Source organism: Aspergillus glaucus (genome assembly GCF_001890805.1).
Source record: "Aspergillus glaucus CBS 516.65 unplaced genomic scaffold ASPGLscaffold_24, whole genome shotgun sequence".
NCBI classification, from domain to species: Eukaryota; Fungi; Ascomycota; class Eurotiomycetes; order Eurotiales; family Aspergillaceae; genus Aspergillus; species Aspergillus glaucus.
In genome coordinates, this window is record NW_019170476.1 from 226045 (window position 1) to 252911 (window position 26867).

The window sequence follows — 26867 nt, forward strand, 5'->3', positions numbered from 1 at the left end:
TAAGCCCCGCATCAACATTCCTCCGACCTGTTATCAACGGAAGAAAAAAAAAAAAGTCGAAATTCTCGAACCCGCCAAAGTCTGTTTACCAAAAAAGAAGGCTTTCCACTTCAACAGACCTTTGGTCCTATCATTTATTCGCTTTTTTCAGTACTTTCGTTTTTGCGCATCTTCTCACAATGCCTCGTTCCAAGCGTGCGCGCGTCGTCCACGAGACTAGAACCGCAAAGAAGTCTCACAAGGAACAGACCAGACGGTTGTACGCCAACATCCGCGAATGTGTCGAGAGCTATGAGCACCTGTTTGTCTTCTCGGTTGATAACATGCGCAACACATATCTGAAGGATGTGCGCACCGAGTTTGCTGAGGATGGCCGGTGAGTTTGTTCCTTTTGTCCCATGTGCATGATTTGATATCGCATTTGAGGGCAAACCAATTGCCTTTAATTGCTATCTTCATGCGCAATTCTATCCCGCTCGATCACCCACTGACGAGAACAGCCTCTTCTTCGGCAAGACCAAAGTCATGGCCGTCGCTCTCGGCCACAGCCCCGAAACCGAAGCCGCCACAAACCTCCACAAACTCACTCCCTACCTCACCGGTGCCGTCGGCCTCCTCTTCACCTCGCGAGACCCCGACTCAGTCACCGGCTACTTCGACACCTTCCGCCCCGCTGACTTCGCCCGTGCTGGAACTGAGGCCACCCGCTCTTTCACAATCCCCAATGGCCTTGTGTACTCGCGGGCCGGCGAGATCCCGACAACTGACGACCAGCCTATCAGCCATACGATCGAGCCCGAGTTGCGGAAATTGGGTGTCCCTACGCGTCTTGTCAAGGGCAAGGTTATGTTGGAGTTGACTGAGGGAGAGGAGGGGTATGTTGTGTGCCGGGAAGGAGAGACGTTGGATTCGAAACAGACGACTCTGCTTAAGATGTTTGGTGTTGCGATTTCCGAGTTCCATGTTGGCCTGAAGGCCCAATGGCGGAATAATGGGGAGATTAAGATTCTTGAACAGGGCCAAGGGGAGATGGAGGTCGACGGGCAATAAGCGCCTATTTTTGATTCTTTTTCTTCTTTGGTCAAAAATTTTTGGGCATTTCATGGCGTTTGGCAGAGGCGTTGATACCTTCGTTTTCTCTTCTATCCCCGGTTCGTTCTTGTTCGACGAGCGCGTGATGTGATGCACATAAATGTTCCAACCTAGAAAGCTAGCTACTCTTTGCGCTACAGCTTGACGGTTGCCAACTACGAAAATATATAAAAGAAAACAATTCTCCAAAAAGGACATGATCACCTTGAATCTTTTCCGGCCGCACGTGTATGTCTAGCGTCGGTCAACATTGTTAAAACGCCTTACCTGATCTTACCTGAGAATTCCCATGTTGCAGAACCGGAATTCCACCTGAATGCATGTTGACTACCTAAAATACATACTTACCCCAAAAAGTGTAAATTAGACCCAGGGTAAAGGGAAACAAGGACATGAAAAAGAAAACGCATAAGGCGAAAGGTCAAAACCATGCGGTTGGGCCAGATTGAGACCCCGGCGATCTTTGGATGACAGGTGATATCGACGGTCAAGACGATCCAGGAACTCAACTGCCATGAGTTAAGGTGAATAGCAGCTTTTAAAACATTGACGCTGAAAGATCTCTGATCTTGCCTTACCCGTGTGGTGCAATGGGGCAATAGAACAAGCAATCAATCAGATACCCACCAGCAGACTATGGCGAGTGTGGTATGCGAGGAACATCCACGGGCGAGATCTTAATACCTCCTCTTGGCACGAGGGTCATCATATGAATCATCCTCGTGGTACCTCTTGCGTCCATAGTCCTCTCGGCCACCGTACCTGTCACGGTCGCGCTCACGCTCACGGTCCCGGTAACGGTAGTCCCTGTCTCTGTCCCTATGACGGTCACCCTCGCGGTCACGGTCATGGTCACGACGGTCCCGGTCAGAATAGCCTTCTCTTGGTCTTATAGGCTCACGGTTGCTGCCCGTTCCGCCACGGTCATATCTACCACCTCCGCCAAAGAAACCTCCAGCACTCCGTCCACCACCTGGGCCAGACGGCGCATTTGGAGGGGGCCCGCCAAATCCATTGCGGCCTCCTTGGTAGCCGATACCGCCACGAGGGCCGCCAAATCGGTCACCGCGATAACCTCCACGGAATCCTCTGCCACCAAAGCCACCGCGGAAACCACCACCAGGTCCTGTAGGAGCACCAAAGCCTGGCCCACTAGGGCGAGAAGGTAGCGCTTTAGTATATCCACGGCCTCCAAGACCACCGCCGAAACGACGGGGTTTCCATCCCTTGACGGTACGACCGCGCTCCACGTCTACCAAGACACGTCGGTCTTTGATCCGTATACCATCCGTTTCCTTGTAGGCAGCTGAAGATAGCGCAAGCGAGAATGGTTAGTATGGTAAATAATGGAAAATATTTTATAATGGATGTGATCCAAATAGCGATAATACCTTTCATGTCTTTCTCGCGCTCATATACAATGAAAGCATACCCTCTGTTGGGTTTGCTCTTGGGGCTGACGTTGTCTTTAACAATACGGATCTGGAAACATGTCAGCATCCTTTGGAGTGCGACTATAGTACCCAAAGCAATATACCCTTTCAATAGGTCCAAAGCGTCCAAATTCACGTTCGAGGTCCGATTCTTTCACATCGTAGCTGAGCCGCGCAACGAAGAGAGTCTTGAACGGATCACCTCGGGCTTGCGAGTCCTTGGTAGGATCAACTGCGAACGAGTCAGCATGAGAATAGCAAAAGCAAAATGCAATATCTCAAATCATACAATCTTGAACCGCTTCATTAACTTGGCTGTGTACTCTTTCCTTCTTTTGCAACTTCTCGCGCCATTTGCGCTGGATCCAGCTCTCCGTCGCAGTGTAAGGGATTTCCTCCTCGTATTTCTTGATCTCCGGGAGATACTGAGCAATACCGCTGATTGTGCTCTTTTTTACGTCCTCCGGTGCGCGGTTGATCGGGGTCACATAGCGTAGAGGCGGACGGGGCTGGAAAAGCGCCAGGAGTGGAGGGGGGAGCTTGTCAGTCATTGTGTGCGCTCACCAATAGGTGTGGCTGAGCTTTCTTTTATCAAAGACAAAGACTAGACGTTAGCTGGCGAAGACATTAGGATGGATTCGATGGACAGATTATCGTCAAGAGCGAATGTCGCGTTGATGTGAGTCTTGGCGCGGCCGGAAGAAGAAAGTTGCCAAGCCGCGATTATTTTGCTTACCGCGCGTGTATACCAACCAATAACGTTCGTTATATACTCCGGCAACTGAAAAGTCCCCCGAAGTGCCCGCCGACGAATTGCTCCGTCGAAAGTGAACAGAGATAACGAACAACAATGCCCGTGCAAGGAATCAGAGCGGTGGCCGCTGCCAGGGTATGTCCAAAAAATTTACGGTGAAACTGGAATCTTCAATCCGGCAGACTACTGACAGGCTCATCCAGAACGGCGTCGGCGCCTTTATCCTGCCATGCAAGCGCATGGATTTCCACTACTGCGACTGGGCAGGTAGCTCGCGGGGCATGGTGTAAGTCCTCTTCAATCGATTATGGCAATGTCTATGCAGTTCTAACGGCAATTGCCCTACAGTTCCTTCCTCAAGAGTGCCCTCCCATCCTTCGCCAAAGCAAATCCACAGATCGAAATCCGAGTCTCACCACGGCCGCACAAGCACCCAGTGATCAAGGGCCACTACATCAACGGACGCGAGAAGGCTATCTGTGTGCGGAACCTCGAGCCGGAACAAATATTCAACAAGGCGAACTTGCTGAAGGAGGCTAGCGGGGAGAAGCTGAAGCGCACCAAGAAGCCCGTTACGAGTATCAACGACAGTGTCAGAGGCATCTGGTCCCCTTACCATGGAGATATCAAAACCGTTTAGAGCGGGTCTTTTGCGGGATGATTGCGGTGGCTTTAGTTACCACGCTAGCGTCTTGATTGGGGGGGGTTCATGTCTCTTTCTGTTAATGTATTATTGATGTCGGCATTTTTTGCAACTTTTCTTGTTTATCGATCTGGGAAGCAGGTGTTTACATTTCATGTATAAAAGGAATCGGACCACAATACCATAAATTCGGGATATATTCTAACGGCCCTGACGTACAGTCTATGCTGTATCTAACTCACGCAGGACATAGTGATATCCAAACACGGATGATAGATGTAAAATTGCTCCTTCGGAGAGTTCGAAGTAATGGGTATCGAGAATGCTAGGAAAATATAAGCAAAATAGTGATAAATCCAATGAACACCCAAACCATGCAAATGCTACAAAACATAACAGACCACCGCGGACTCTTTCAACCCAAGAGTGTACATTTCAATCCCCAGGAGTATGTCGATGCGAGTCGGACCCGCGAGGTTGCCCCTGCATCGAGTAATTAGACGGGGCCAATCCTTCCAAGTTCTCGTACCACGGAGACAGATACCAATGTATCCAATAGTCCGGACAAAAGCAGTACCATAGTGGCAGTGTCCGTACGGGATCCAAGCCAAAACTTCAAGCACCACATTCCGGTGATCGTACAGAATCCACTCTCACAAATATACTTGAATCATGGACTTCGGGGCACTAACAGGTACCCCGCAATTATCCGCTCGACACTTGCTAAACGGCTTCGTCCGTTGCGGTGCCTTCTTCGCTTTCGAGAGAGCGCGGTGTTTCGTACATTCACCACAGTAGACCTAAAATGAAAGTCAGCCATTGCGTTTGGTATCAAAACGTGGGGATAGACGAACGTGTCCGCATTTCTTCACAACCCATATCTGCGATTTGGTCTCATCACCCGTACCCAGCTCCTGGTCGCAGTTGGGACACACGACCACCTCGTCCTCCTTCGCGTTCCTCGTAAACCCCTCCGGCGCGGGACTGGGGGCCTTGTATGTATCCACCGGCGGCCTACGATCCACGGTGGCCGTAGATATCGGATACTCAATATCGAGACCCCCGCCAATAAACAGACTGTCCACGTCCTGCGGCTGCCGGCCAAACAGGCCACTTGCCCACGGAATGGGCCGTCGAAACGCCTCTGACGACATCACGAAGCTTGCTAATGAATTTCCATTCAGCATCCTCCATAGTTGTGATCCTTCCGACCTTGCTGGTGGCGCGGTAGGCGCCCTTGTCGTCGCACCCACAAATTCGACCTCCGGGCTGCTTGGGGGCAACCCCTGCCCTATCTCCTGCACTTCATCCTCGTCCTCGTCCTCGTATTCATCTTCGTCCTCCACCAGATCGACCACATCTTGCATGATATTTCGGCCGAACCGAGGCAAGCGCGTATGATGAGGAGGTCTGTTATGAGATTGTTGTTGCTGCTGCTGCTGCTGCCGCGGTTGAGGAGAATCCGGCTCTTCGGTAAGATCAATAACCTCCTCGTTATTACTGGTAGCCGGCCTCCTGAAGTCGAGGCCATCTCCGGGATAGCGCGTCGGTAATTGGAGAGGGCGATGGGAGGCGGAAGACGAAGGCATACTGGAGGGGGGCCATGGGGATCGGCCGGGAGTGGCTGACGATGTTTGGGACATATGGCTATGCGGTCGCTGGAGGAAAGAATGTCGTCAGTGAAATTGCAACGTCTGGTGTAAGATAGTGGTTAAATCAAAGAAATTCCCCCCCGCCTTGAAGATGGCAAGTAAGATGGTACCTTTCTGGACCGGGCGGCCAAAATCTGCACGTTTTCACTCATTAGAGTGAGAAATTGATATGAGAAAGCAGATAATGAAGTAAAATTGGTCTGAGGTGAGGCAAAGAGAAAAAGAGGCGTGCGTTGTTCGGGAAGAAAGGCGTTTCTTTGGTGGCGGCCATGTCGTAGTAATCAGGCTCCGAGTCGATGGATGAAGTTCGGAGTCCTGACAAGGCTGTCATCATTAATGCAGATAGGCAAACAAACAGGGGTTTGGGGATAATTCTATGCTCGATAAACTGGTACTTGGATATAGAGGAAAAAAGCTCTTTTGGTAGGATATATTTCAACTCTCCGACCATTATATATTTGATCTATTCACCTGAAATTGAAAATCAAAAGACAATGCAATTAACAATAACGATTCCCCGAGACACGCAAACCAGCTAAAATTACACGCCATCTTTTCAAAAGGTATCATTATAACTAGGCTCCCAAAACCGTGATTCCACCCTCAGCATTCAACACAACAATGCTCTGAGCTGCCGGTCCCCATTGCACCGCAGCTGCAGGCACGGCGCTTCTCAATGGCTCCGACCATTCCTTGGTAGACTTGGTAAACTGCTGGACAGTCACTCCACTGGGTCCTCCAGTCAGGAGGAATTGGCCTGTGTAGTCCCAGTAGATTGAGTCGACCTTGTTACCCGTATCGAGCACCTTGGTCTCCTTCGAGTGACGGAGATCCCAGATGGAGACGACAGTGGAATTCTCTGCCACCGCAGCCAAGAAAACACCGTTCTCAGAAAAGAACAGACCCTTGACCGGACCGGACGAGGAGTAGTCCGCAGCAGGAGTGCCAGATGTGGTGTTGAAAATCTTGATCTGCCCGTCAACGCCACCTGCAGCAATGAGGTGACCATCAGGGTGGAAGTTGACGGATAGAAGAGCTGCAGAAGAGTCAAATGTCAGTGATCTGTTCAATATCCGTGCCGGGATTTGTTGGATTTCCTTACATGCGTCACTGAAGACCTGCGTGAGCACAGAGTTTGTTGTCAAGTCATACAAGACATAGCTCTTGTCAACCCCAACAGAGGCAACGATATCACCGGTAGCGTGCAATGTAAGGGCGGTCGCTTCTCCGGCATGCGAATTGAAGCTCGCGACCTCATTGCCGTTCTCGAAGACCTTGACGGACCCAGTAGCGGAAGCGACCACAGCCTTGTCTCCAGCCCAGAGAGCATCGGTAACTGGGCCGTTGGTCTGCAATGTTTGTGCCACACGTTTATCGGTGAGCGAGTAAACACCAACCACCCCTTCGGCGCCTCCAACAAGAGCCAATTCTCCAGAGGAATGAACAGAGAGTGCTTTGCCGCCAGGATATAAAGCATCGGAGCTTTCCTTGGGCTGGTATGACGAGATAGCTTCGCTGGTAGCCCAGTTCTCTGGGACAGGGCGCTTGCGGCGAGACTTGGAGAGCCTGCTTCTTGTCAGCTTATTATATCAACGCGAATTTCAAGCAGAACGTACGCTGCCTGTGTCTCCTCAACCCGTGCTACCACCGCCTCGGGCAAACCAGCAGAATCGACCTGCATCTCATCGCTACCGCCAGCGGTGCGGGTGGCCCCGACCGTAACTTTGGACAACGCATCACGGGCCTCATCTCTCTCCTGTGTCAATCGTGCGATAACTCGGACGGCGGCATCGTGCTGGTAGAGCGCCGAACTGAGCTCCTGCCGCGTCTGCGCCAAGGTCTGCCGCAATGTGTGTGTTTCCAAAGCTAAAGCGTCCCATTCTTCCTGGAAAACGCTAAGAAGGGAAGGGATCGAGGTGAGCGTAGGTGGCCGGGGGCGAACGACGCGCTGCGATTTGATATCGATAAGATCCTCCGTAGCAAGCTCTTCACCGTTAACGGGGTCCTTTCCGTGCTCGCCAATGTACGCTTCGATGAGTCGCTTTTCGAAGACGCTGCCTATATGGGGTTAGATGAATGAGATGAAGCCTCGCATAGGTCCGATGATGATTGCAACATACCGCTCTTGGGCGAGACGACGGGCACTTGAGGTGCCTCTCCCGAGACTGTCAAGCAGAATTATCGTCAGTATCAGTCTCAATATATCATCAGTTCCGCAGCAATGACTCACTGGCACACAGCATGGTTGATTCTGGGGTGTGATTGTTGTATAGCAATGCGGAGGACAGGCTTGCTTGACGCGAGAGCTGCGGCTCCTCGAGACTTTTCGATACGCCCGATCGGGTTTAGTGCCGGTTTGGCCGCGGCCTCTTGGCATAGAAGCTGGCCTCCGAACAGTACATACATTTAACTACTCCGGATTATTCATTCTTTTCCTTCTCTCTATTGTGATAGACTACCGTTGGTACAGTAATGCGCTGTGTGATCTGAAGCGGCGCGCTCTCAGATATTTTGGTGTGGTCTTCCGTTGAGCCAGTACTGCCTCATGAGCTTCCAAATGCGACTCCAGACATAGGACCTTGAAGAGTCTGGCAGTTCTGCCGTCGCATAATTAATTGTCCATACCCAGAAGCCTCCAATCACTAAAGAACTGGTTTTCAACGCCTGAAACTGACTGTTCAGCGGAGACAATGTCCTTCAACGCAAAGAATCTCTCCTACGGTACGTGACCTACTCTGCCACGGACTCTTTGAGGTGCTTTGTCTGATATTTAACCAGATTCGAAGGACCCGCCTTTCATACAGAGACTAAAAGGCCATTATGGAAGTACTGCCGGCCGCCTGGAGCGACCAATTGCCCGACCCCGGAAACAAAGAAAAGACGACGAGGATGACGAACCCACCTACGTTGATGAGGAAAGCAATGAGGTAATCTCAAAGGAGGAATACAAAGCTCTAGTCCAGGAGAGCAACCCGAAAGACGATGAACATCCGGAACAGGAGCCGGCTGATAAGGAGCAGAATGCACCTGGGTCCGACGAAAAGGGTAATGCGGACACTGGAAAGGATGCGCCAGCTTCTAAACAGAATGTGGCCGAGATAGGAGGCCCCAAGAAGCGAAAGCAAGCGAAAGTGGTTGGCGAAGAAAACAAGGAGCCTGAGGTGGGAGAAGAGCCGCGAGAAGCTCCGGCTTCCCGGAAGTCCAAGCAGAAGAAAAAGAAGATCAAGCTTTCCTTCGACGAGGAGGAGTAATACACACGACAGTTTATCAGCTGCTAAAACTAAACTGTAACCTGGTATTATAGAAGACTGCGCGGACGTACATAGTAGTATAGCATCATACCTGCCAAAATAAGAAGCATTATTAATCATGGAATCCACTTTGATATCTTCAGTTATGATTCCTTTTATTACTCAAATCCATTCATATTACTGTAACGAAATATTATTCTTCTTGTCTTCCCCTACTTGTGAGTCAGTTTGGCTGGGCATCGCATTCCCCGACGACTATTTTTTCTTCCGCTCGCCTCTGCGACAGGCGGAATCCAGCGCCAACGTCAAACAACCAACGAAAGAGCATTTCCAACGGGCCATCGAAATTTAGAACTGTGAAAGAGCCAGTTCTAGCTCAAAATGCCCGTCGTCAGTGTCGACGATCTGGTCCGTCTTCAGCGGAAACCAGAAGATATCCGGAATGTAAGTGCCCCTCCATCCCACCTTGATAATCAATCTCTTTTACTAGCACAACACTGACAAAATCATAGATTTGTATTCTTGCACATGTCGTAAGTGACAAACACGACTTCTGGAGAACAGTTCCATATATTAATCTGCGCCCAGGATCACGGCAAAACATCCCTAACAGACAGCCTTATCGCCACAAATGGAATCATCTCACCAAAACTCGCGGGTAAGATCCGCTACCTGGACTCTCGTCCAGATGAACAACTCCGTGGTATCACAATGGAGTCCTCTGCCATTTCTCTATTCTTCTCCATGCTCCGTCGCCCCAACCCGGAGGCTGCCCCGGAACCCAAGGAGTATCTGGTCAACCTGATCGATTCACCAGGACACATCGATTTCAGCAGCGAAGTCTCTACTGCATCGCGTCTTTGTGACGGTGCGATTGTTCTCGTTGATGCTGTTGAGGGTGTTTGCAGTCAGACCGTCACGGTGCTGCGCCAATCATGGGTCGAGCAGCTGAAGCCAATTCTGGTGATTAACAAGATGGATAGATTGATTAGTGAACTCCAGATGAGTCCCGCTGAGGCATATGCTCATCTGTCTCGACTGCTGGAGCAGGTAAATGCCGTTATTGGAAGCTTTTACCAAGGTGAACGGATGGAAGAGGATCTCCAGTGGCGTGAACGAATGGAAGATCGCATTAATGCCTCTGCGGCCAAGTCCAAGAAGCAGGCGCAGGACGATGCGCTCACCGAAAACATCGAGGAGGCTGCTGAGTTCAAAGAGATGGATGATGAAGACCTTTACTTTGCCCCCGAGAAGAACAACGTCATCTTCTGCAGTGCGGTCGATGGCTGGGCATTTACTATCAGACAATTCGCAGCAATTTACGAGAGAAAGATCGGGATCAAACGCTCTGTACTCGAGAAGGTCCTCTGGGGTGACTACTACCTGGATCCTAAAACGAAGCGAGTTCTGGGTCAGAAGCATCTGAAAGGGAGAGCTCTGAAGCCCATGTTCGTGCAATTGGTGTTGGATAGTATCTGGGCTGCGTACGAAGCTACGACAGGTGGAGGAAAGGGTAAGGGGTATGTTTTGATTAGATCCAGCTCTGTTTTTGAAGGACGAAAGTAACTGACAATGGCAGTGACCCGGTTCTCCTGGAGAAGATTACCAAGTCTCTAAACATCACCATTCCGCCATACATCATGCGCTCGCGTGACCCTAGGAATATAATGACCACGCTATTCTCCTCGTGGCTGCCTTTGTCCACGGCCGTCCTTGTCTCAGTCATTGAATATCTTCCCAGTCCTCCAACCGCCCAGGCTGCTCGTTTACCAACCATGGTCGAAGAGTCGCCTGGTGCCGCATCCGTGGACAACAAGGTAAAGGACGCCATGATTCAATTCAAGACGAACACAGACGAACCAGTTGTGGCATATGTCAGCAAAATGGTTGCCATTCCGGAAAGTGAACTCAAGTCAAGCAACAAGCGACCTGGTACGAGCATGTCAGCAGACGAAGCTCGGGAAATCGCGCGCAAAAAGAGAGAAGAGATCGCCAAGCTGCAGGGAGAAGCCAATACTCAACAGAAGGACGAATTTACCTATATCCAGTCTTCCCTCGAAGTTATTACAATTGATGAGACTGAAGGAAAGGAAGACGCCGCTGAGGATAAGGGCGAACCTGAGCATCTGGTTGGATTTGCACGTCTGTACTCGGGAACTCTCTCAGTTGGCGACTCTGTATACGTTCTTGGACCGAAATTCTCACCAGCAAACTCGCACACCAGCCCCGTACCGCAAAAGGTCACGATTACAGACCTGTACCTCCTTATGGGCAGAAGTCTCGAACCCCTCAAATCCGTTCCTGCGGGTGTCGTCTTCGGAATCGGCGGTCTCGCAGGCCACGTCCTCAAGACCGGTACTCTCTGCAGCCAGCTCGAAGGAAGTATCAACCTGGCTGGTGTATCCATGGCCACGCCGCCTATCGTCCGTGTCTCCCTGGAGCCAACCAACCCCGCAGACCTGGGCAAGATGGTCACTGGTCTCCGCCTCCTGGAGCAGAGTGACCCATGCGCCGAGTACGAGGTGCTCTCAAACGGTGAACATGTCATCCTGACAGCCGGTGAATTGCACCTGGAGCGGTGTGTAAAGGATCTCCGCGAACGGTTTGCTCGCTGCGAGATCCAAACCGGCCAGACTATCGTGCCCTACCGGGAGACCATCGTCCACGCACCGGAGATGGCTCCGCCTAATAACCCCGAGTTAGGCCGCGGAGGTGTCGAGGCAGTATCTTCTTCGAAGCAGTTGACTGTCCGCCTGCGGGTTGTACCTCTGCCAGAACAGGTGACGGAATTCTTCACCAAGCAAGCTGCAACTATCAAGCAGTTGCAGTCTCAGAAGCATGCTGCTGTTGAGGACAAGGTTGCCGAAGAGGCAAGTGGAAACGGCGCAGAAGAAACCGGTGACGTTTCCCACGAAGCTCAAGCAGGAGACGTGATGTCTCTGGAGAACTTCAGAAAGGAACTCACCCGGATCTTCGACGAAGATGTCAAGGAGAACAAGGAGTTGTGGCAGGACGTCGTTGACAAGATCACCGCGTTTGGACCACGGAGAATCGGTCCTAACATTCTCGTTGATGCTACCGCCGTCAACACAAGCGACAAATTGTACGTCCCTGCTCTCCCCCAGAACCAAACTCATTAGACTAGACAAAGCTAACAACACCAGCCTCCTCGACGAACCACACATCAACATCTCCCCCGAAGACCGCCAGGCCTTAATCGTCCGCGACTTCACCGACAAAATTGCCTACGCCTTCCAACTCGCAACATCCCAAGGCCCGCTCTGTCAAGAACCCATACAGGGAACCGCAGTCTTCCTCGAGGAGCTCTCCACGAACGCAGAGAATGGCGAAGAACTCGATCTGGGACGCTTGACAGGTGAAGCGATCAAGTTGGTTCGCGAGAGTATCTCCCAAGGATTCCTGGACTGGAGTCCAAGAGTCATGCTTGCGATGTACAGTTGTGAGATTCAAGCTTCGAGTACGCATCCCCCTTTTCCTCCCCATGTCTATCTGAGTATACTAATAAACCAATAGCCGAAGTCCTCGGCCGAGTTTACGGCGTAATAACCCGCCGCCGCGGCCGCATCCTCTCCGAATCCATGAAAGAAGGCACCCCCTTCTTCACAATCCTTTCCCTCCTCCCCGTCGCCGAATCCTTCGGTTTCGCCGAAGAAATCCGCAAACGGACCTCCGGCGCCGCGCAACCGCAACTCATCTTCGCTGGTTTCGAGGCACTCGACGAAGACCCGTTCTGGGTTCCTGCTACTGAAGAGGAACTTGAGGACTTGGGTGAGTTGGCAGATCGGGAGAATGTGGCGAAGAGGTATATAGATGCTGTTAGGACTCGGAAGGGGTTGGTTGTTCAGGGGAGGAAGTTGATTGATGCGGAGAAACAGAAGACGTTGAAGAAGTAGATTGTTACTTTTGTTTTTTAGGATTTTTTTTTTTTTTTTTTTTTTAGGAGAGGTGGATATGTACTTTTAAGTGAACAAAAGTTGCATTTAGATTCGATTACTTATCTACGTAGATATGTGTACCCCCAAGAAAAAAAAAACTCCAAATCCATATCGGATAAAGAGAGGATTAGATGAGGGTCGTAGAGGTTGAGAGGCCTCTACGAGAAAAACCGTTGATCTTCCTCCATTGACAAACACAGACCTGCATTGAGAGTTCAGGACCATGTATACTAAGGAGGTGGTGTGTTGTGATATGTGGGAATGAGGGATGGGGAGAAGAACGATTAAATGGTATCATATTCGTTATATCATGAGGTTCGGAGAGCGAGGCTCGATCCTTGGTGTAAGCCATTAGGCTCACATAATAAGAACAGTGAACTAGCACTATCTTCGAATGTGGTGTGTAATCAGGGCCGTTGCTTCCAGGCCACTCCGCACATTGCGTGGTTGGGTCGACGGAGAGTATTTTTGCTGCGCAGCAGTCGACACTGCATGACCAGAAGTACTCTCTCGAACGGAAGATGCGCATAAGACATGTAGCGCTTGCTTTCGGCTGTGGTCGATGGGCCCTTGTCGTAGACCTAGAGTCCTAGGCTTGCGACGGCACGGGAAGACATCATCCATGCCTAGTGACGTTTATGTTGTTCCAAAATCATCATATAGAACGACAACACACTCAGAACGGACGCGCGACCTTCCTCAACTCCCCAAGACTAGTAACAGGATCTCTCATCTCCTTCCAACTAACCGGAAACATCATATTCCCAGCCTCACTCCGCGCCATGACAACACCAAGGTCATTCCGTGCAGTAGTGATATAGTAGAAACTCTGGTCACCCAGCGAGATGATCGTGCCTCGCACAATATCCCCAACACGGAACATCTCATCCATCACGACGCGATCCTTCTCGACAGCACGCACATCCTCTTTGCGAATCAGAGCCTGGAACCGCAACTCGTCAGAGGAACTGTGGTTCTCCGGGTTCGCAGCCGACGAGAGAATTGACTCGATGTTGTCATTGTCAGATGTCGTCTTCGACGGGTCTGAAACCTGCGTGCTGGAGAGTTCATCCAACACGACGAGGATGGACACGGCAACTTGACGTTTCTGAACACGTGTCACGCGGGCCAGGACAACTGAGTCCACTGCTGGGAGCGTGTTGTATTTCAGTTTGGGCTTTGTAGTAGCTGGCTTTGGAGCGGTTGTTGATACGGTTGGCTTCACGGTAGCTGCTCCGCTCGGGGTTGCTCCTGTCTGTCTGTTGATTGACCGCGAGACAGTAAGCAGAGACTTTGATTTGGACTTTGCCTGGGCCTGGTCAACTATGACGGGGCCAGCAATGGATGCGTAGATAACTGTATCGTGCACATGTGTGCCTGGACCTGCGGCATACGAGGTAGTCGAACCCAATCGCTGACCTGGAATTGCCAGGGATGGAAGGGTGGCCGCCATTGCAACACAGGCAGCAATGCCTACAATAAAGTAGGTTTTTGTGCTTTGTTTTTAAGGTGGAGAGTAAGCGGGTTGAGGGGAGGAGAGAAGCTGCAGGGAAATCGAAGTTTTTCTTTGGTGGGAACTACGGAGTATCGTTTGTCCGAAGGGAGCTATCCACTTCGTCACGGGACATGACATCACCGGTGTTTTACAATTGAAGTACTCCGTACATATGGAACATGTGGTAGCAATTGCGCTCAATAAGCAATAAACTGGCGACCACATGGCCTCCTTGAACTTCACCCAGGCGTGCGTGCCCAAATTATTCTTTCGTCATTAGGAAAACACACTCTTTCTCAATATTGTCACCGATAGGCTGTCCCATGCTGCGGCCTTTTTACCCTTCCAGACGAAAATGTGCAGTGGCCAGCCTCTTCAGGAAGGCGAGACTCAACTCCCCACTTCAATTCCTGATACTCCGTGCCTAGATGGTCTAAACCGTCCATATCATTCGCCACGTAAGAATGACATGCAGCAGCAATAGCCAGGCTACAGCTTCCCGCAACCGGCATTCCTGATTTGAAACGTCGAAACCCCGCCCAGACAAGACAGGCCAACATAAAGGCTCCCACTGACAGGGCACTGATAGTTCCGACAGGCGAATAGGCACAAGTCACTGAATCCAAAGAGGGTGCTCTCGCGTGATTAACATCATGTGCCCTGATGATCACAACATAGAGACTCTGGGATATGAGCCAGTGGAGCAGGCCGGAAGATACAATGAGTGGAAGTGCATAGCGGTATGGGAGAGATAGAAAGTATGTACTTCGTTGATGGCCTTGGAAGTATGTTGAGACGCGTAGACCTTTCCGGTCCACAGAGTAACTGTTCCATTCAGCAGCCAGGGTCATACTGGTCCACACGCTATTCGCCATAAAGTAGAGAATTGAGAAGATTAATTGAGGGATGTTGGCGATGATTATGTTCGGTATTAATGATTGTGGCCAGTTATCTCCCTTTATGAAGGTTACAGGCTCAATCGCTGCCAAACCAGCAAACCAGCTGCCCTCAATTCCATTTTCTTCTCTTTGCTCAAACCCATAGGCTAAGAGACAGATACAGGCACCCATCGAAAACAAATATCTAAGACGACCTCAATGAGCATGAACCATGATAGAAATTGGCGTTCAAAAGTTAGACAGTTTTTCAAAAAGAGGAAAAAAAAAAAAAAAAAAAAAAAACTTACGACAAAAGACAGGCGACCCATCGTTGAGTTGATAAAGATGACCTCCACTGTTTCGGATTCTCGTCGTATTGCAACTGGCTATTGTTGGACGACTGTGGCGTGGATACCATTTCTCTTGAGAGCAAACACATGCTTTTTGTAGCTTCATCAGGCTGCCTTATAAATGAAGCTACTGCGTCTCCAACGGTTAGAAGGGGAGGATTCCTGAGATGGAACGCAGTAGCACAAATAACTACTACTTTCATCAGGTTGGCAAGAGTAACCACCAAAGCCAAAGGTAAACTGAACTCAAGCGTACACGTCTGGGGCAGCGCCTCGGCTAAACAATAGTCAACCTTGTAGCCATCCACCACCCACTTAGCAGAACTGGATCGAATGTCAGCGATTCGCGAGGAGCAGCTCCACGCGGCCAGAGGAGTGTGTACGAGATCATCACACATCCATGCGTAAGGCGCAGCTGGGTAGCGTTCGAGAGTATTCATCACTGGCTCGACATAGAAATTGATGGAATCACCATTTGTTGTTTTTGTATCGTCAGTGATTAGCATCAGACTGCCATATTTTGTCTGGTAATATGTGGCATACGCAGAAATACAGTGGTCTGGGGGTAACTTCTGCAAAGTACCATTTGCTGACTTTTGCACCAATCTTGAAAATGGTTCTGGAACATAGTCAAGAGGGGGTGCACTGAAATCCAAAGTAGAGATATTGAGATCTTGAACACTCTTGAGAGAGGTGAACGTGGAATTTCCGACATACACTTCGTATGAGTTTCCGGACAGTGTTGAGAAGATTGTTGAGTTGTAGCTTCAGTTCCAGTCAGTTTCCTATTCACAGGTATGGAAGGATGCAGACCTACAATAAGTGCAACGGGAGGGATGTAAGAACAAGACAGCCCCAAAGAAATAGCCTCAACCTGGAAATACTCCGGAGGTTTCGTATACTGGGAACTCCGATATCGAGCCAACGATTTTCTTGATGAGCATGATCCAAATTCTGTCTAGTGGGGGCACATAAACATTGCTGGAAAAAATCAGTTATCGTTTGGACAATCTTGACAAAAATGCCAGGTTATCAACACACCATGCTAAAATTACTCCCAGCTAGCAAGGTTGTACTTAGGATATTAATCATCAAATGCATGCCCGTACTCATCCGCTTCACTTTGTCACAATCCCCCAAATAAAGAACTGTTTGGCCGTGAGGAGAATGGCGTTGTGTCCCCCAGAAAATAAAGCCCAAATTGACGCAGAGGACCACAAAACATGACATCGAACCCAGATAGAGGGTGCCCTTCCAATTTCTTAAACTGCCTCTGGATATTTGCTGAGTTGGGTTTGCATGCTCGTCGCCGTCAACTGGCCGATAGTGATCTCGCTGCAAGGAGATGAGTTCAAGCACATTGGCATTGTTTGCAGGCATGTTTTCAGTTACAAGGGGTTATCGCAGAAAACAGTGACTAAAAAGCCAAGGAATATATACCCGGTTTGAAGGCTTTCTGGGATGGGTGGATAGAATCTTTTATATGCAAAACTGTGTCAGCCTCGTGTTCGTTTTTTCGCAAGGCTGTGCCATCCTCTTGGTGCCTGGACGGATTATACGAGCTGGACAAGGGGGTTTCTCTTGTCACAGCTCACTCATACCCAGTTAGTAACATATCACTTTGTTGAGGGGGTCAAAGGGGTGATGGTGAAAAGTGTTACAAAGGAAAATGGATACTGGCGGAACTAGCATGGTGCATTTTATTGAGGCTACTATACTCGGGCTACTCATTCCTCTGATCAGCCCCTGTTCAGTGGCCAGCTCAGGTCGCTCAGGGTGTGCTTAGGTCTACTCAGTGAGCCAAAAGTAGTGAGGGGTGAGCACTAAAACAGAAAGGGAGGGCGTTCAACCTGTTTAGAAAATCCGGTACGTATGTAAATACAGAGGAATCGGAAGCCAGCATAGAATATAGCTAGGTATCACTGCAATTAAGGTATAGACTCTCGAGATTGACCATGGTTACAGACAGCATTCACGCATAAGATATGACAAAAGAAAATGAGAAATGAAGAGTAAAAGGCAATGGCCCAGAAACGAAAAATTGAGCAAGCAGCAAAGGCCAATGCCAGATGACAAAATAAAAAAAAATTTAGAAGAAAGGAAGAAACCAGTTCCTATCACACTGAATGCTCGCTGATAGAAAAAACAGTGACACCGAATCTAAATGCCCACTTAACACCCTGTGACAAGCAAGAAAATCGATGTACGGAGTAGCCGAGAAAGGAATAAGAAACTAATGAAGAAAGGAGATAAATATAACCCAGAAAGAAAAGGGGGGGAAAGGGTTCAAGAAGGGAGGAAGGTCGCATCAGCCTTCGACAAGGGTCTGTTTGGGACCATTACCAAGAAACTCGAGGCATCGCCGAGCCAGGGCAACGACCTCGCCCTCTCCGTCTTCTCCGTCTTCCACGTCCGACTCGATGTTCCTATCCGAGATTTCCCTAACCATCAGCACAAGGTCTTCGGATTTCGCAATATAGGCGACCAGCCTCTTGTCCTCCGATTCCAATAGTTGGAGGAGAGTCCAGATGGCGATGTGCTGGAACGTCGGGTCTCCGCTGGCGAGGAAGCGATGCAGGTATCCGTGGATCCCACCGTTCGGATCCGCCCAGTCACGGACAAAGATCGAGTAGTCCCCAACTACATTATTGATCGTTAACGCTGATTATGCCGGGTTATAAGGGGAGACTTACCTTTAGATGATAGGTTGCCCAGGGCAGCCGCACTGTTTCCTTGTACCTCGATGCTGTCTGAATCGGTCAAAGGGATCAAGACATCAAACACGCCGAGGTTTAGGAGATGAGGCTTAAGCTCATCGCTGAGAGCCAGCACAGCGATAGCAGCAGTCATTTCGGATTGAACACTCAGCGAAACTCGCAGCACCAGGTCCTTGCATTTCTGTACTGCACCTGCCTGGAGGACAAGCTCCTTGTTGCGATCTGAGCTTGCTGCAAGGTTACGTAGCGTCGAGATCGCGTGGCATTGAATTTCCTCGTTGTCGGTAGAGCCCAGCAAATCGACCAAGGGTTTGAGGAAACCAGCATCGATGATCGGGGATTCGTTGAGAGGGTGAATGGAGATGTTACGGATACAAGCGACAGCAGAAAGAATCAGGGGAAGATATGAGGATTGCAAAAGTCGCAGAAGAGGAGGCAAGCCCTTTGATCGAACAATTTCGAGCTGATATTTCTCATCGGACGCCAGGTTACGGAGAGCCAGGGCCGCCTGACATTGTACCTTGGGAGTAGAAGAATCCATCATGAGATGAACCAACGACTGAACCAATCGTGACTCTGTTTGGGCCAGTTTCTTTCGGTTGGTCGAGTCGACAGCGATGTTGCTCAGTGCCGTAGTGCAGTAATATTGAACGTCGACGTCGGAGGAAGACAGCAATTGGACGAGAACCGGAATCGCACCGGCATTGACGAGTTGTTGACGGTTGTCATCTGTTCCAGAATCAAGAATAGTCAGACCAAAGAACATTCACGGTCGATGGCGTCTTCCGCGGAGGTACGACTTACCTGAATGGGTCATATTCAGCAATGCACCAGTGGCATTGCGCTGAACGCGCATGTCCTTGGATTTGGCGAGTCGAATCAAAGGCCCCAAAGCACCGGAGCGAGCAATTTTAGCTTTGTTCTCTTCATGAGTAGCCAAGTTGGTGATGCATCCGACCGCATTGCACTGAACCTCAACGTTTTGGGACATCATTTGGCGGATAAGAGGAGCCAGCCCTCCTAGGGCAACAATCAGGACCTTGTTATCCGCTACGCCCATGTCAGTGACTCTTTATTATCGATGCGACAACGAAAGGGGAGGGGAGGGGAGACGGACCATTGACGGCAAGGTTCCCGAGCGCAGCACTCGCCGCTCGCTGGACTTCGATATCGGAACTCTGAAGTAAGAAAAGAATCGGTTCCAAGGTGTCTCGATCGACATCGCGCACATCTAGAAACACACAACCGTCAGTCCTTGTCACTTGTTGTACGTCCGTTTTCTCTTGCGTCACGTTGCACACCGACCTCGTTCCGTGATTTCAGCAAACGTCAAACTGGCGCTTCGTTGTAGATCAACATTGTCGGAATAGACCAGAGTACTCAGCGATCGAAGAGGTTCGCCCGAAAAGAAATCGGTTTCGGCTCTCTATAAAGCAAGAATCATGAAGTTAGCTGGTGATGACGATAGATCCAAACCAAGGGGTCCGACATCAAGGTCAGATCGCAAGAACGAGGCAGGAGCAAAAGAATAATATAACAGATGAGAGAGTAGCGTACGTTTTCAAGGTAGCCCAGCAAGTCAGAGACAGCTTCGCGTTCATTATCGGCCAATGTGGTCTCATAGATTCCATCTCTCGAGCGGCTACCGCCGAGGCAAGCCGTGATATGACACCAACGGTCTACTGTCGAGAGACAGGACCAACACGCATTCGCTATTCCACTCATTCCTTCAGGGATGGAAGGCCCGCAGGACCCAAAGGGTGGTCCTGCAAGCGATTGAATTTCAAAGCCAACGGCAGGTCAACGGGGGTGGAAGAGGTGAGGTATTTCGCGGCTGAGGCTGGTCGGGGACGTTAACTCCGGCTCGAAAGAGAGTTGTTTTTTTTTTTTTTTTTGAATCGAAGAATTACCTGCAGCGTGAATAAAGTGAGTAGATGTCAGAAAGCGATGCAAGACGCGAGGGAAGGACGAGGGACAAGGTGAGGGCGGTGATTGAATAATTGGGATGGCTTGAAGCTGGGATTAAATGAGGGAGCAGCGGCTCTCCAGACCGGGAAAGTGAGAGTGAGGAAACCAGTCCTCGTGATAAGAAGATTTCCTTATTTCTCGATTTGCAGAAAGTAGTAGTAAAATGATTTGCATTTCTTACCTTTTAGAGTCTTTTCCCCGACATTTGGAATGTTGAATATGGAGTGAGCGAAGAGCGAGAGGTTTAAAGAGAGAAAGCGAGAGGGGGAAAAGAGATGGCGGAGAGAGACAGCAGTCAAGCAGTAACAGCAGAACCAACGCAGCTTTCCTACGCTGGACCAATGCTGGTAAATAATCGTGTTTTATATTTCGTGGTTGTCCATTATCTGTGTCTCTAAGCTACTTTGACGTATCAACCTCCGTGTGCTCATTGTTTATCAGCTTGATCCAGCTCGGCGCCGACATCATCGGGATGGTACAAGAGCTATGGCAGTCATCCAGTCCATAAGCTCTCTTTATTTGAATTCCATTTATATATTTTATTCTCTCCTCTCTATCATTCCAGGGAAAAATCCATCGACTTTGTCACGCTATAATTGAAGATTCGCGCATCACCCGATCCCGAAGCTCTACGAATAATGCGCTCTAGTTCAAGCACGCAGCCGCCGTGAGCACCTGATAATAACGAATTCTGCCCTACAGTTAGCGATGAATCGCTAACGTGAACCTTATTAACATCAGGTCCCGAGTTCATCCTTCGAAGAAGATAATCGGTATTGGAAAATGGACGCCTCTTCCTCCCGGGATGATGCATGTGGTCACTAGATATATCCAAAGCTAGTGCTGCAAGATCGGCAGGATGACTGAACGGCAGTTGGTCGTGAGCTTTGAACCTGGCTATATATCCGGAAGGGCACATAGGCTACTAGTCAGTGGGATGCGCTGTGAACCAATCCGGACCACCAGAAATGCAATCAAACCCGACTTGCGCATGCAGGTTGGTTACCCACCCAGTTGACAGTAATACAAAGTTGAGTGGTCGGATGGAAAATGACAGGCGTTTGCCGAATAAAGTTGGGGCACCATTGGGGCACCTCATCATCGAATCCTTGACATGACGGACTGCAGCTCACGGTCCCAATAACCGTGTGCGATTCTGCAGAAATTAATGCACAATATATGAAGATGACGCTTATTACCCCTGGTTTTACCCCGGAATATGAAATTCTGTCTATTAGACCTAGGAGTCTCTTGGGTTCTCATCCGGAGCAGAAAGTTCCATATTTGCCACTGGCCTCGATCCGAGCACGATTCGAGACTCTTCCGGTCAACGAGGTCTACTCGGAGTACAGGAAACATGAGATCGTGGACGTGGGGTGCCATTCTCAGCCCTGTCCCCCGCAAGAAGCCTTCATTTTCTTTTGCCAACCAGAGTTCACACAACGGGAACCTGTCCACTTCTCCGCATTATTGCAGCCGATCTGGAGAGAACTCTTGAGTGGGATTGCGATAGAGAGTCATGCAAAGGACCCGGGACAGGTTTAGAAGATTTCGGATAGAGTAGAACAGACTATAACCATGCTAGTCCTGGAAAGAGTCCGAACACCCACAGTGTGGAATGTAAGAGCCAGTTACATACCCAAGGGAAGCCAAATTCGGATCGAACCAGATCATGCGACACCAATCCACAGCTGTCTTTCGCATTCTTAACCTTTTCAACTTCTCTTGATCATTTAGAAACCAAACTGAATACATACACCCTCAATCTTGGCTCTCCTGTCTCTCTCTCCTGTCTCTCTCTCCTGTTCGCCCCACCGGTAGATCTCCCCCCAGTTCGCCCTCGCATCGTCTCTTTCTCACTGTGCCGCGCTGTCTCTGGAGAATTACATCCCCCCTTCTCCTTCACCCGCGTGCTGTCTTTGAGCGATCTCAACACGCAAGAAACAGCATATCATTCCTATTTGAAATACGCATCATTTCCGGAAAGAGTGAGGGCATTGGATAATAATAGTACGATTCTTCCCCTGTGGTGGTCAGTTTCTCTCTCCCTGGACTTCACGAGACCCTTTCTTTCATCACCTGATGATTTTTTTTCTTTACCATCGTTTCTCTTCTTTTATTCTCTTCTCCAACTCTTCTCACTACTACACTGCCAATACAATTCTCGCTCACATAATCTAATCTACAGAACTATCTATCGCCTATTCTTATTATTGTTTTCTAGGGTCAACTCTACATGATCCTATAATCTAATTTACCCTATCTATCTCGATTGTATCCCTCGCCACGGCTTTTGGCGCCTGTGTATCCTATATGTCGACCTCAACCGCCTCCGCCTCCGCCGCCAACCTCCCATCCGACTCTCGCTCGAGACCCCTCCGAAGACTAAGCCAGCTGCGCTCTTTCACTTCCTCGTCATCGAACAACAACAACAACAACAACAACAACAACAACAACAACAATAACAACAACACCACCACCACAACCACCAACAACAACAATAGTAGCAACGGCGGCACCTCCCAGCGTTCCTCGTATCGCAACTCTTTGACAAATCGGGTTCCTTGGCTTTCGTCGTCCTCTCACCAGCAGCACACTTCTGCCGCCGCCGCTGCGCCCGGTTCAGAATCTGCAACCACCACCTCTCCCACAAACGCTTCGCACTCATGTCCTGAATCTGAACGTCAGTCTACACTTGCTCGCTACAGCTCGGTCTTTTCTTCGAATCGTGGGATCGATTCCGACCGACGCTCGCAGAACTCTTCTTCATCCAGAGAGACCCCAACAAACGAGTCCGGTTCCAATCAGCAACCACAAGGGGCCATGGCGCGTCTTAGAGGTCTGACGCAGACTGGAGACTCGCGGGGTAACAACGAGAATACTAGCAACAATAACGCTGCAACTACGACTACTACTAATGATGCTCCTTCGTCGGGACCGGACAACGTAGATGGAGCCGTCGAGTCGTCTGACCCAGCGGCGGCTGAAGACCCATCTGCCAACTCGTCGCAGCCCAAGCAGAAGCCCACCATCCGTTTCTTCCCGTACCAAGATCCTCTGCAGAACTCCCGACCGTCCTTGACCTTTATTCCCATCTCTCGCACTCTTCCGTCGGAAAGCTGTGTGATTCGCGTCGGTCGATACTCAGAACGGGATGGGATCCCCATCGCCAATCCGTCTGAACCGTCAGACGCCCCTATCGGATTCAAGTCGAAGGTGGTGAGTCGCAAACACTGCGAGCTTATCTTCATGAACGGCCAGTGGCACATCAAGGACGTAGGAAGTTCGTCGGGAACATTTTTGAATCACATGCGCCTGAGCCAACCCAACATGACGTCCAAGCTATACACCGTTAAGGATGGGGACATTATACAACTGGGCATCGATTTTCGCGGCGGAGAGGAAATGATCTTCCGTTGTGTTCGCATTCGGATCGAGTGTAACCGATCCTGGCAGCGTCAGCCCAACGAGTTCAAGTACGGATTCTCTCCCCCCCCCCCCTTTCAAGTTTCGTTACCTCTGTTTGCTAACGTAAATTCCAGTAAAAACACCGAGAGCTTGATCAAGAACTTGGGTAAAGGCAACACTGCGGATTATTCTGGCTGTCGCGAGTGCTCCATCTGTCTGGGCTCTGTTCTGGTACGTTTTCCTTGTCATTTTCAGTGGGGACCGGATATTAACGCCTTGCACAGCGGCCGTATCAATGTCTATTCATGGCCGCTTGCGCCCACGTATGGCACTACAAATGCGTCAGTCGCTTGATTCATACTCCCGACTATCCGATTTTCCAATGTCCCAATTGTCGCGCATACACGGACCTGAGCGCTGAGGTTGACGACACAAACGACTTCGTGGAGGAGGACGAAGAAGAAGAAGGAGAAGAAGAAGAACAGAAAAACAGTGCATCGGAGGGACAACCGGCCACAGAGCAACAGGCCCGATCGGAGTCTCAGTCACCCGCACCGGAGACCAATGCGACCTCCAATCCGGCCCAGAAAACTCCCACACAGCCTGCAAACACCAGCTCCGCAAAGTCTCCGGAGCACAACTTGCCTGTCGAAGCGGGGCTGGCAGTGAACATTGAAAACATGCACTTACATGAAGCCGAAACACCCGTCCAAAGCGCTACTAACGTCAATCCTCCGACGTCAGCTCCCACCTCGAACGCTGAAGGCGTTCCTCACAGTGCCAGCCTCGACATCCCTGGTTCTCAGTCTGCATCTCTGTCTCGGGGAACCCTCCCGAATCGACCAGCACAGCTGACGCTTGGCCGTGCGGATTTGTCTGATGACAATCCGTTAACCCCGCGTAATGACTCGGGACCTTTGGCCTTCGATGGCTGGACGGGAATACCTTGAGTCGTGTTACAAAATTCCTGTGGATGGAGTAGATCTTTTTGTCCACGTTCGATGTTGGGTGTTTGGATGCATTGTTTCTGGATATCCCAAATTCGGATATTTTTTTCGGGCTTTGTGACTCCTTTTTCGCTTTTCCTTTTTCTTTCCCCCTTGGTTTCTACGCCGTCTATCCCACTAAAGCTGCCCAATTACCGACTTGAAGCAGCGTGGGGCGTCCGTCACATTTTTTTATTTGTCTCTTGTCGAGCACGTTCATCACATATACCCATTTGCGCCGGCTGTTCCAGTCCACTGACAGCGTCGGTTTCAATCGCTATTTGCGTCACTCCGTCTCCATGATGCAACCCTCCACGCGCTCGTGTTATTCGCTCTGTTAGAGATGGGTATTTTTTGCTTTTCAGCCCATGCATCCAGTTGTTGCTGAGAACCGGTTTGGCGTTGGTCGTATTCTTAGCGAAGGAGCATATCATTGGCCATTTGTTTTCTTTTCTCTTCTTCTCTTCTCACTGTGACTGGTCGCTACATAGCATTTGTACATATTGATATCTATTTGCAAGCGAGAATCTATGGGGTGTTGGATAGCTCCAATCGCCAACTATTTGTCCGACCCAACTCAGCTTAGTTATTAGAAGGGTAGCGAGTAACTCTTGACATACTCCTGTACGTTGACACCAGAGTAGGAAGGACACTGTATGTATATGTACCCAGTCAGTAGTCAGTCCAGCAATAAACTCCCATATTTGCACAGCCCCGCTACATAAACTCAGGCACGACAATGGAACGGGATTTTCGATCGATGATTATTGATCGACGCATGAAGTCATCTTCATTATTGGGTTTCAGTTTCAGGAAATCAACCAAACAAAGCTCTCTGGTTACAACATCGGGACTGGATGGAACTGGAATGGAGATGCGAGATGTGCCTCGGGTCAAGGGAATTGAACCATTAACTGCACCAGTAACTTGAACTGTATCGAATCTCCAACGAGCCAAGAGGCCACGTCTTCTGTCGTTTCTTATTGGAGTCAGCCAAGAGGATCTGAGAGGTACCAGGGGCGATATTTGTAGCATGGGGTTTGGTTAGTTAAGTATGGCTCTTCCTGCGGTCCGGGGTGTGTACTCTGGTTGAGCGTCAAGCAACGGCTTTTCATTCGGCATTTGTTGGACACCTAGATGGCCATGGGCCTTTGCTACTCCGTCATTCCCGTACGAACACAAGGAGCTGAGCTCGTGCTCGCGCTTATCTACTATGTTCAATGGCTAGCTGAGTTGTGACGGGGAGACCCGAAGTTTACCTTCCATCGCCGTACACGGCAACTCTTCGGTTCAACTCATTTCGTTTCAACCAAACTCAAAAGACGCATGCAAGTCAATGTCTCTAGTCTCCCTCGCTGGTTTGGATGTATTCTTTGACAATTGACTCTAAAACGAAGTCAAGTCGGAAAAATGGAAGCTGACGTCGTTGGCCTCCTCGTCGTTCCTTGGAACTGGATCCCGCTTAACCATGTTAATGACATGTTCCTCTTCTTGTCTCCGGGGGAGGGGTTGACATCGGTCGCATAGCTGCGCTGAAGGACAAGTACACTCCGCATTGCCATACATGGACGTGCCGTGGTTTTCATCCTGTTGGTCCGTGAGGAGATAGATGGACAGATGTGCGGATGTGCAAATGTACTTGGAGAACCAAGAGAAGATCACCACTCCCTTTCCGGGGCTAGCTCAGTAGCGGATGCGTGCTTTCTTTTGATGGCGTGCAAGGTCCAAACGCCTGTACATGGAACTATTACCTGTGCACTGCCGTGATAGACAGGGATGCCTGAGCTGCGTACTCTGTAGAGCACTCTTTGGGTACTACTTACTCTCAAGAACTCTGTCGCGGCTAAGACCGGACGGAATATTTACCAAAAACGTCAGGTCCTTTTACAGGTCGTGTTAATAGGTCATTGTGTCTCCAGAATTGGTACATGTGGCTTTCTGGAAGACAAGCATCAATGGCTCCAAAAGTGGCGAGAACCTATAATGGAGAATTCCCAAAGTTAAGCTTTTCCACGGACATGGATGGACCATTCATCTTTTCCCACGTCTGGCATGTGTTTGTACTAATATCAGAATCAAGCGAATACGGCTAGACTCGCCGGGAGTGTACGCGTTGCGCTACTCTGTACTTGTATACCGCATCGAATGAAATGCCTCAATCCTTCCGGAAATATGTAATAAAAAGGGGTCTGCAATGGCCTCGACTACTAGTACAAAGTACATATTGACACGGAAGACTCGCCCTGGAGCAGATCATCGACAAATAGGGCACGCATTATTAGAA

The 26867-nt window shown here is 49.8% G+C and overlaps 11 protein-coding genes across 11 annotated transcripts; 5 read left to right on the forward strand and 6 right to left on the reverse strand.

Annotated features, from left to right (window-relative positions):
* Window positions 1–179: 179 nt before the first annotated feature.
* Window positions 180–1050, forward strand: ASPGLDRAFT_69463 (ribosome assembly factor MRT4; the record flags this gene model as incomplete). Its single annotated transcript, XM_022549378.1, has 2 exons — window positions 180–376; window positions 501–1050. The coding sequence occupies 2 exons, from the start codon at window positions 180–182 to the stop codon at window positions 1048–1050; spliced, it is 747 nt and encodes a 248-aa protein (XP_022397072.1).
* A 719-nt stretch (window positions 1051–1769) lies between these two features.
* ASPGLDRAFT_134781 (U1 small nuclear ribonucleoprotein 70 kDa) lies at window positions 1770–3076 on the reverse strand (the record flags this gene model as incomplete). The annotated part of the gene is made up of 4 exons (XM_022541323.1): window positions 1770–2398; window positions 2484–2574; window positions 2630–2757; window positions 2815–3076. 4 exons carry the CDS (start codon window positions 3074–3076, stop codon window positions 1770–1772), a joined length of 1110 nt encoding a protein of 369 aa, XP_022397073.1.
* A 275-nt stretch (window positions 3077–3351) lies between these two features.
* Window positions 3352–4378, forward strand: ASPGLDRAFT_51580 (mitochondrial 54S ribosomal protein mL43). The gene is made up of 3 exons (XM_022547565.1): window positions 3352–3414; window positions 3483–3565; window positions 3628–4378. Exons 1-3 carry the CDS (start codon window positions 3376–3378, stop codon window positions 3917–3919), a joined length of 414 nt encoding a protein of 137 aa, XP_022397074.1. The 5' UTR covers window positions 3352–3375; the 3' UTR covers window positions 3920–4378.
* Window positions 4166–5616, reverse strand: ASPGLDRAFT_51583 (putative RING finger domain protein). The gene is made up of 3 exons (XM_022547567.1): window positions 4777–5616; window positions 4467–4722; window positions 4166–4405 (listed from the first exon to the last, which is right to left on the reverse strand). The coding sequence occupies exons 1-2, from the start codon at window positions 5509–5511 to the stop codon at window positions 4576–4578; spliced, it is 882 nt and encodes a 293-aa protein (XP_022397075.1). The 5' UTR covers window positions 5512–5616; the 3' UTR covers window positions 4166–4405; window positions 4467–4575.
* Window positions 5617–5996: 380 nt separating this feature from the next.
* Window positions 5997–7857, reverse strand: ASPGLDRAFT_157283 (WD repeat PRP19 family protein). The gene is made up of 5 exons (XM_022542389.1): window positions 7805–7857; window positions 7695–7739; window positions 7191–7632; window positions 6677–7140; window positions 5997–6610 (listed from the first exon to the last, which is right to left on the reverse strand). Exons 1-5 carry the CDS (start codon window positions 7815–7817, stop codon window positions 6150–6152), a joined length of 1425 nt encoding a protein of 474 aa, XP_022397076.1. The 5' UTR covers window positions 7818–7857; the 3' UTR covers window positions 5997–6149.
* A 140-nt stretch (window positions 7858–7997) lies between these two features.
* ASPGLDRAFT_85167 (DUF4604 domain-containing protein) lies at window positions 7998–8952 on the forward strand. The gene is made up of 2 exons (XM_022550320.1): window positions 7998–8295; window positions 8353–8952. The coding sequence occupies exons 1-2, from the start codon at window positions 8265–8267 to the stop codon at window positions 8823–8825; spliced, it is 504 nt and encodes a 167-aa protein (XP_022397077.1). The 5' UTR covers window positions 7998–8264; the 3' UTR covers window positions 8826–8952.
* A 254-nt stretch (window positions 8953–9206) lies between these two features.
* On the forward strand, window positions 9207–12739 carry ASPGLDRAFT_39076 (GTPase RIA1; the record flags this gene model as incomplete). The annotated part of the gene is made up of 6 exons (XM_022545022.1): window positions 9207–9269; window positions 9338–9358; window positions 9414–10345; window positions 10405–11928; window positions 11990–12303; window positions 12360–12739. The coding sequence occupies 6 exons, from the start codon at window positions 9207–9209 to the stop codon at window positions 12737–12739; spliced, it is 3234 nt and encodes a 1077-aa protein (XP_022397078.1).
* A 522-nt stretch (window positions 12740–13261) lies between these two features.
* ASPGLDRAFT_868728 (exosome non-catalytic core subunit CSL4) lies at window positions 13262–14317 on the reverse strand. The gene has a single exon (XM_022550405.1). It carries the CDS (start codon window positions 14232–14234, stop codon window positions 13458–13460), a length of 777 nt encoding a protein of 258 aa, XP_022397079.1. The 5' UTR covers window positions 14235–14317; the 3' UTR covers window positions 13262–13457.
* Window positions 14318–14581: 264 nt separating this feature from the next.
* ASPGLDRAFT_29072 (uncharacterized protein) lies at window positions 14582–16884 on the reverse strand (the record flags this gene model as incomplete). Its single annotated transcript, XM_022543818.1, has 4 exons — window positions 14582–15359; window positions 15463–16269; window positions 16322–16485; window positions 16546–16884. 4 exons carry the CDS (start codon window positions 16882–16884, stop codon window positions 14582–14584), a joined length of 2088 nt encoding a protein of 695 aa, XP_022397080.1.
* A 928-nt stretch (window positions 16885–17812) lies between these two features.
* Window positions 17813–19946, reverse strand: vac8 (protein anchor VAC8; the record flags this gene model as incomplete). The annotated part of the gene is made up of 6 exons (XM_022541340.1): window positions 17813–18144; window positions 18198–18950; window positions 19026–19271; window positions 19339–19452; window positions 19527–19647; window positions 19779–19946. 6 exons carry the CDS (start codon window positions 19944–19946, stop codon window positions 17813–17815), a joined length of 1734 nt encoding a protein of 577 aa, XP_022397081.1.
* Window positions 19947–22502: 2556 nt separating this feature from the next.
* On the forward strand, window positions 22503–24547 carry ASPGLDRAFT_69471 (FHA domain protein; the record flags this gene model as incomplete). The annotated part of the gene is made up of 3 exons (XM_022549379.1): window positions 22503–23665; window positions 23732–23828; window positions 23882–24547. 3 exons carry the CDS (start codon window positions 22503–22505, stop codon window positions 24545–24547), a joined length of 1926 nt encoding a protein of 641 aa, XP_022397082.1.
* Window positions 24548–26867: the final 2320 nt, after the last annotated feature.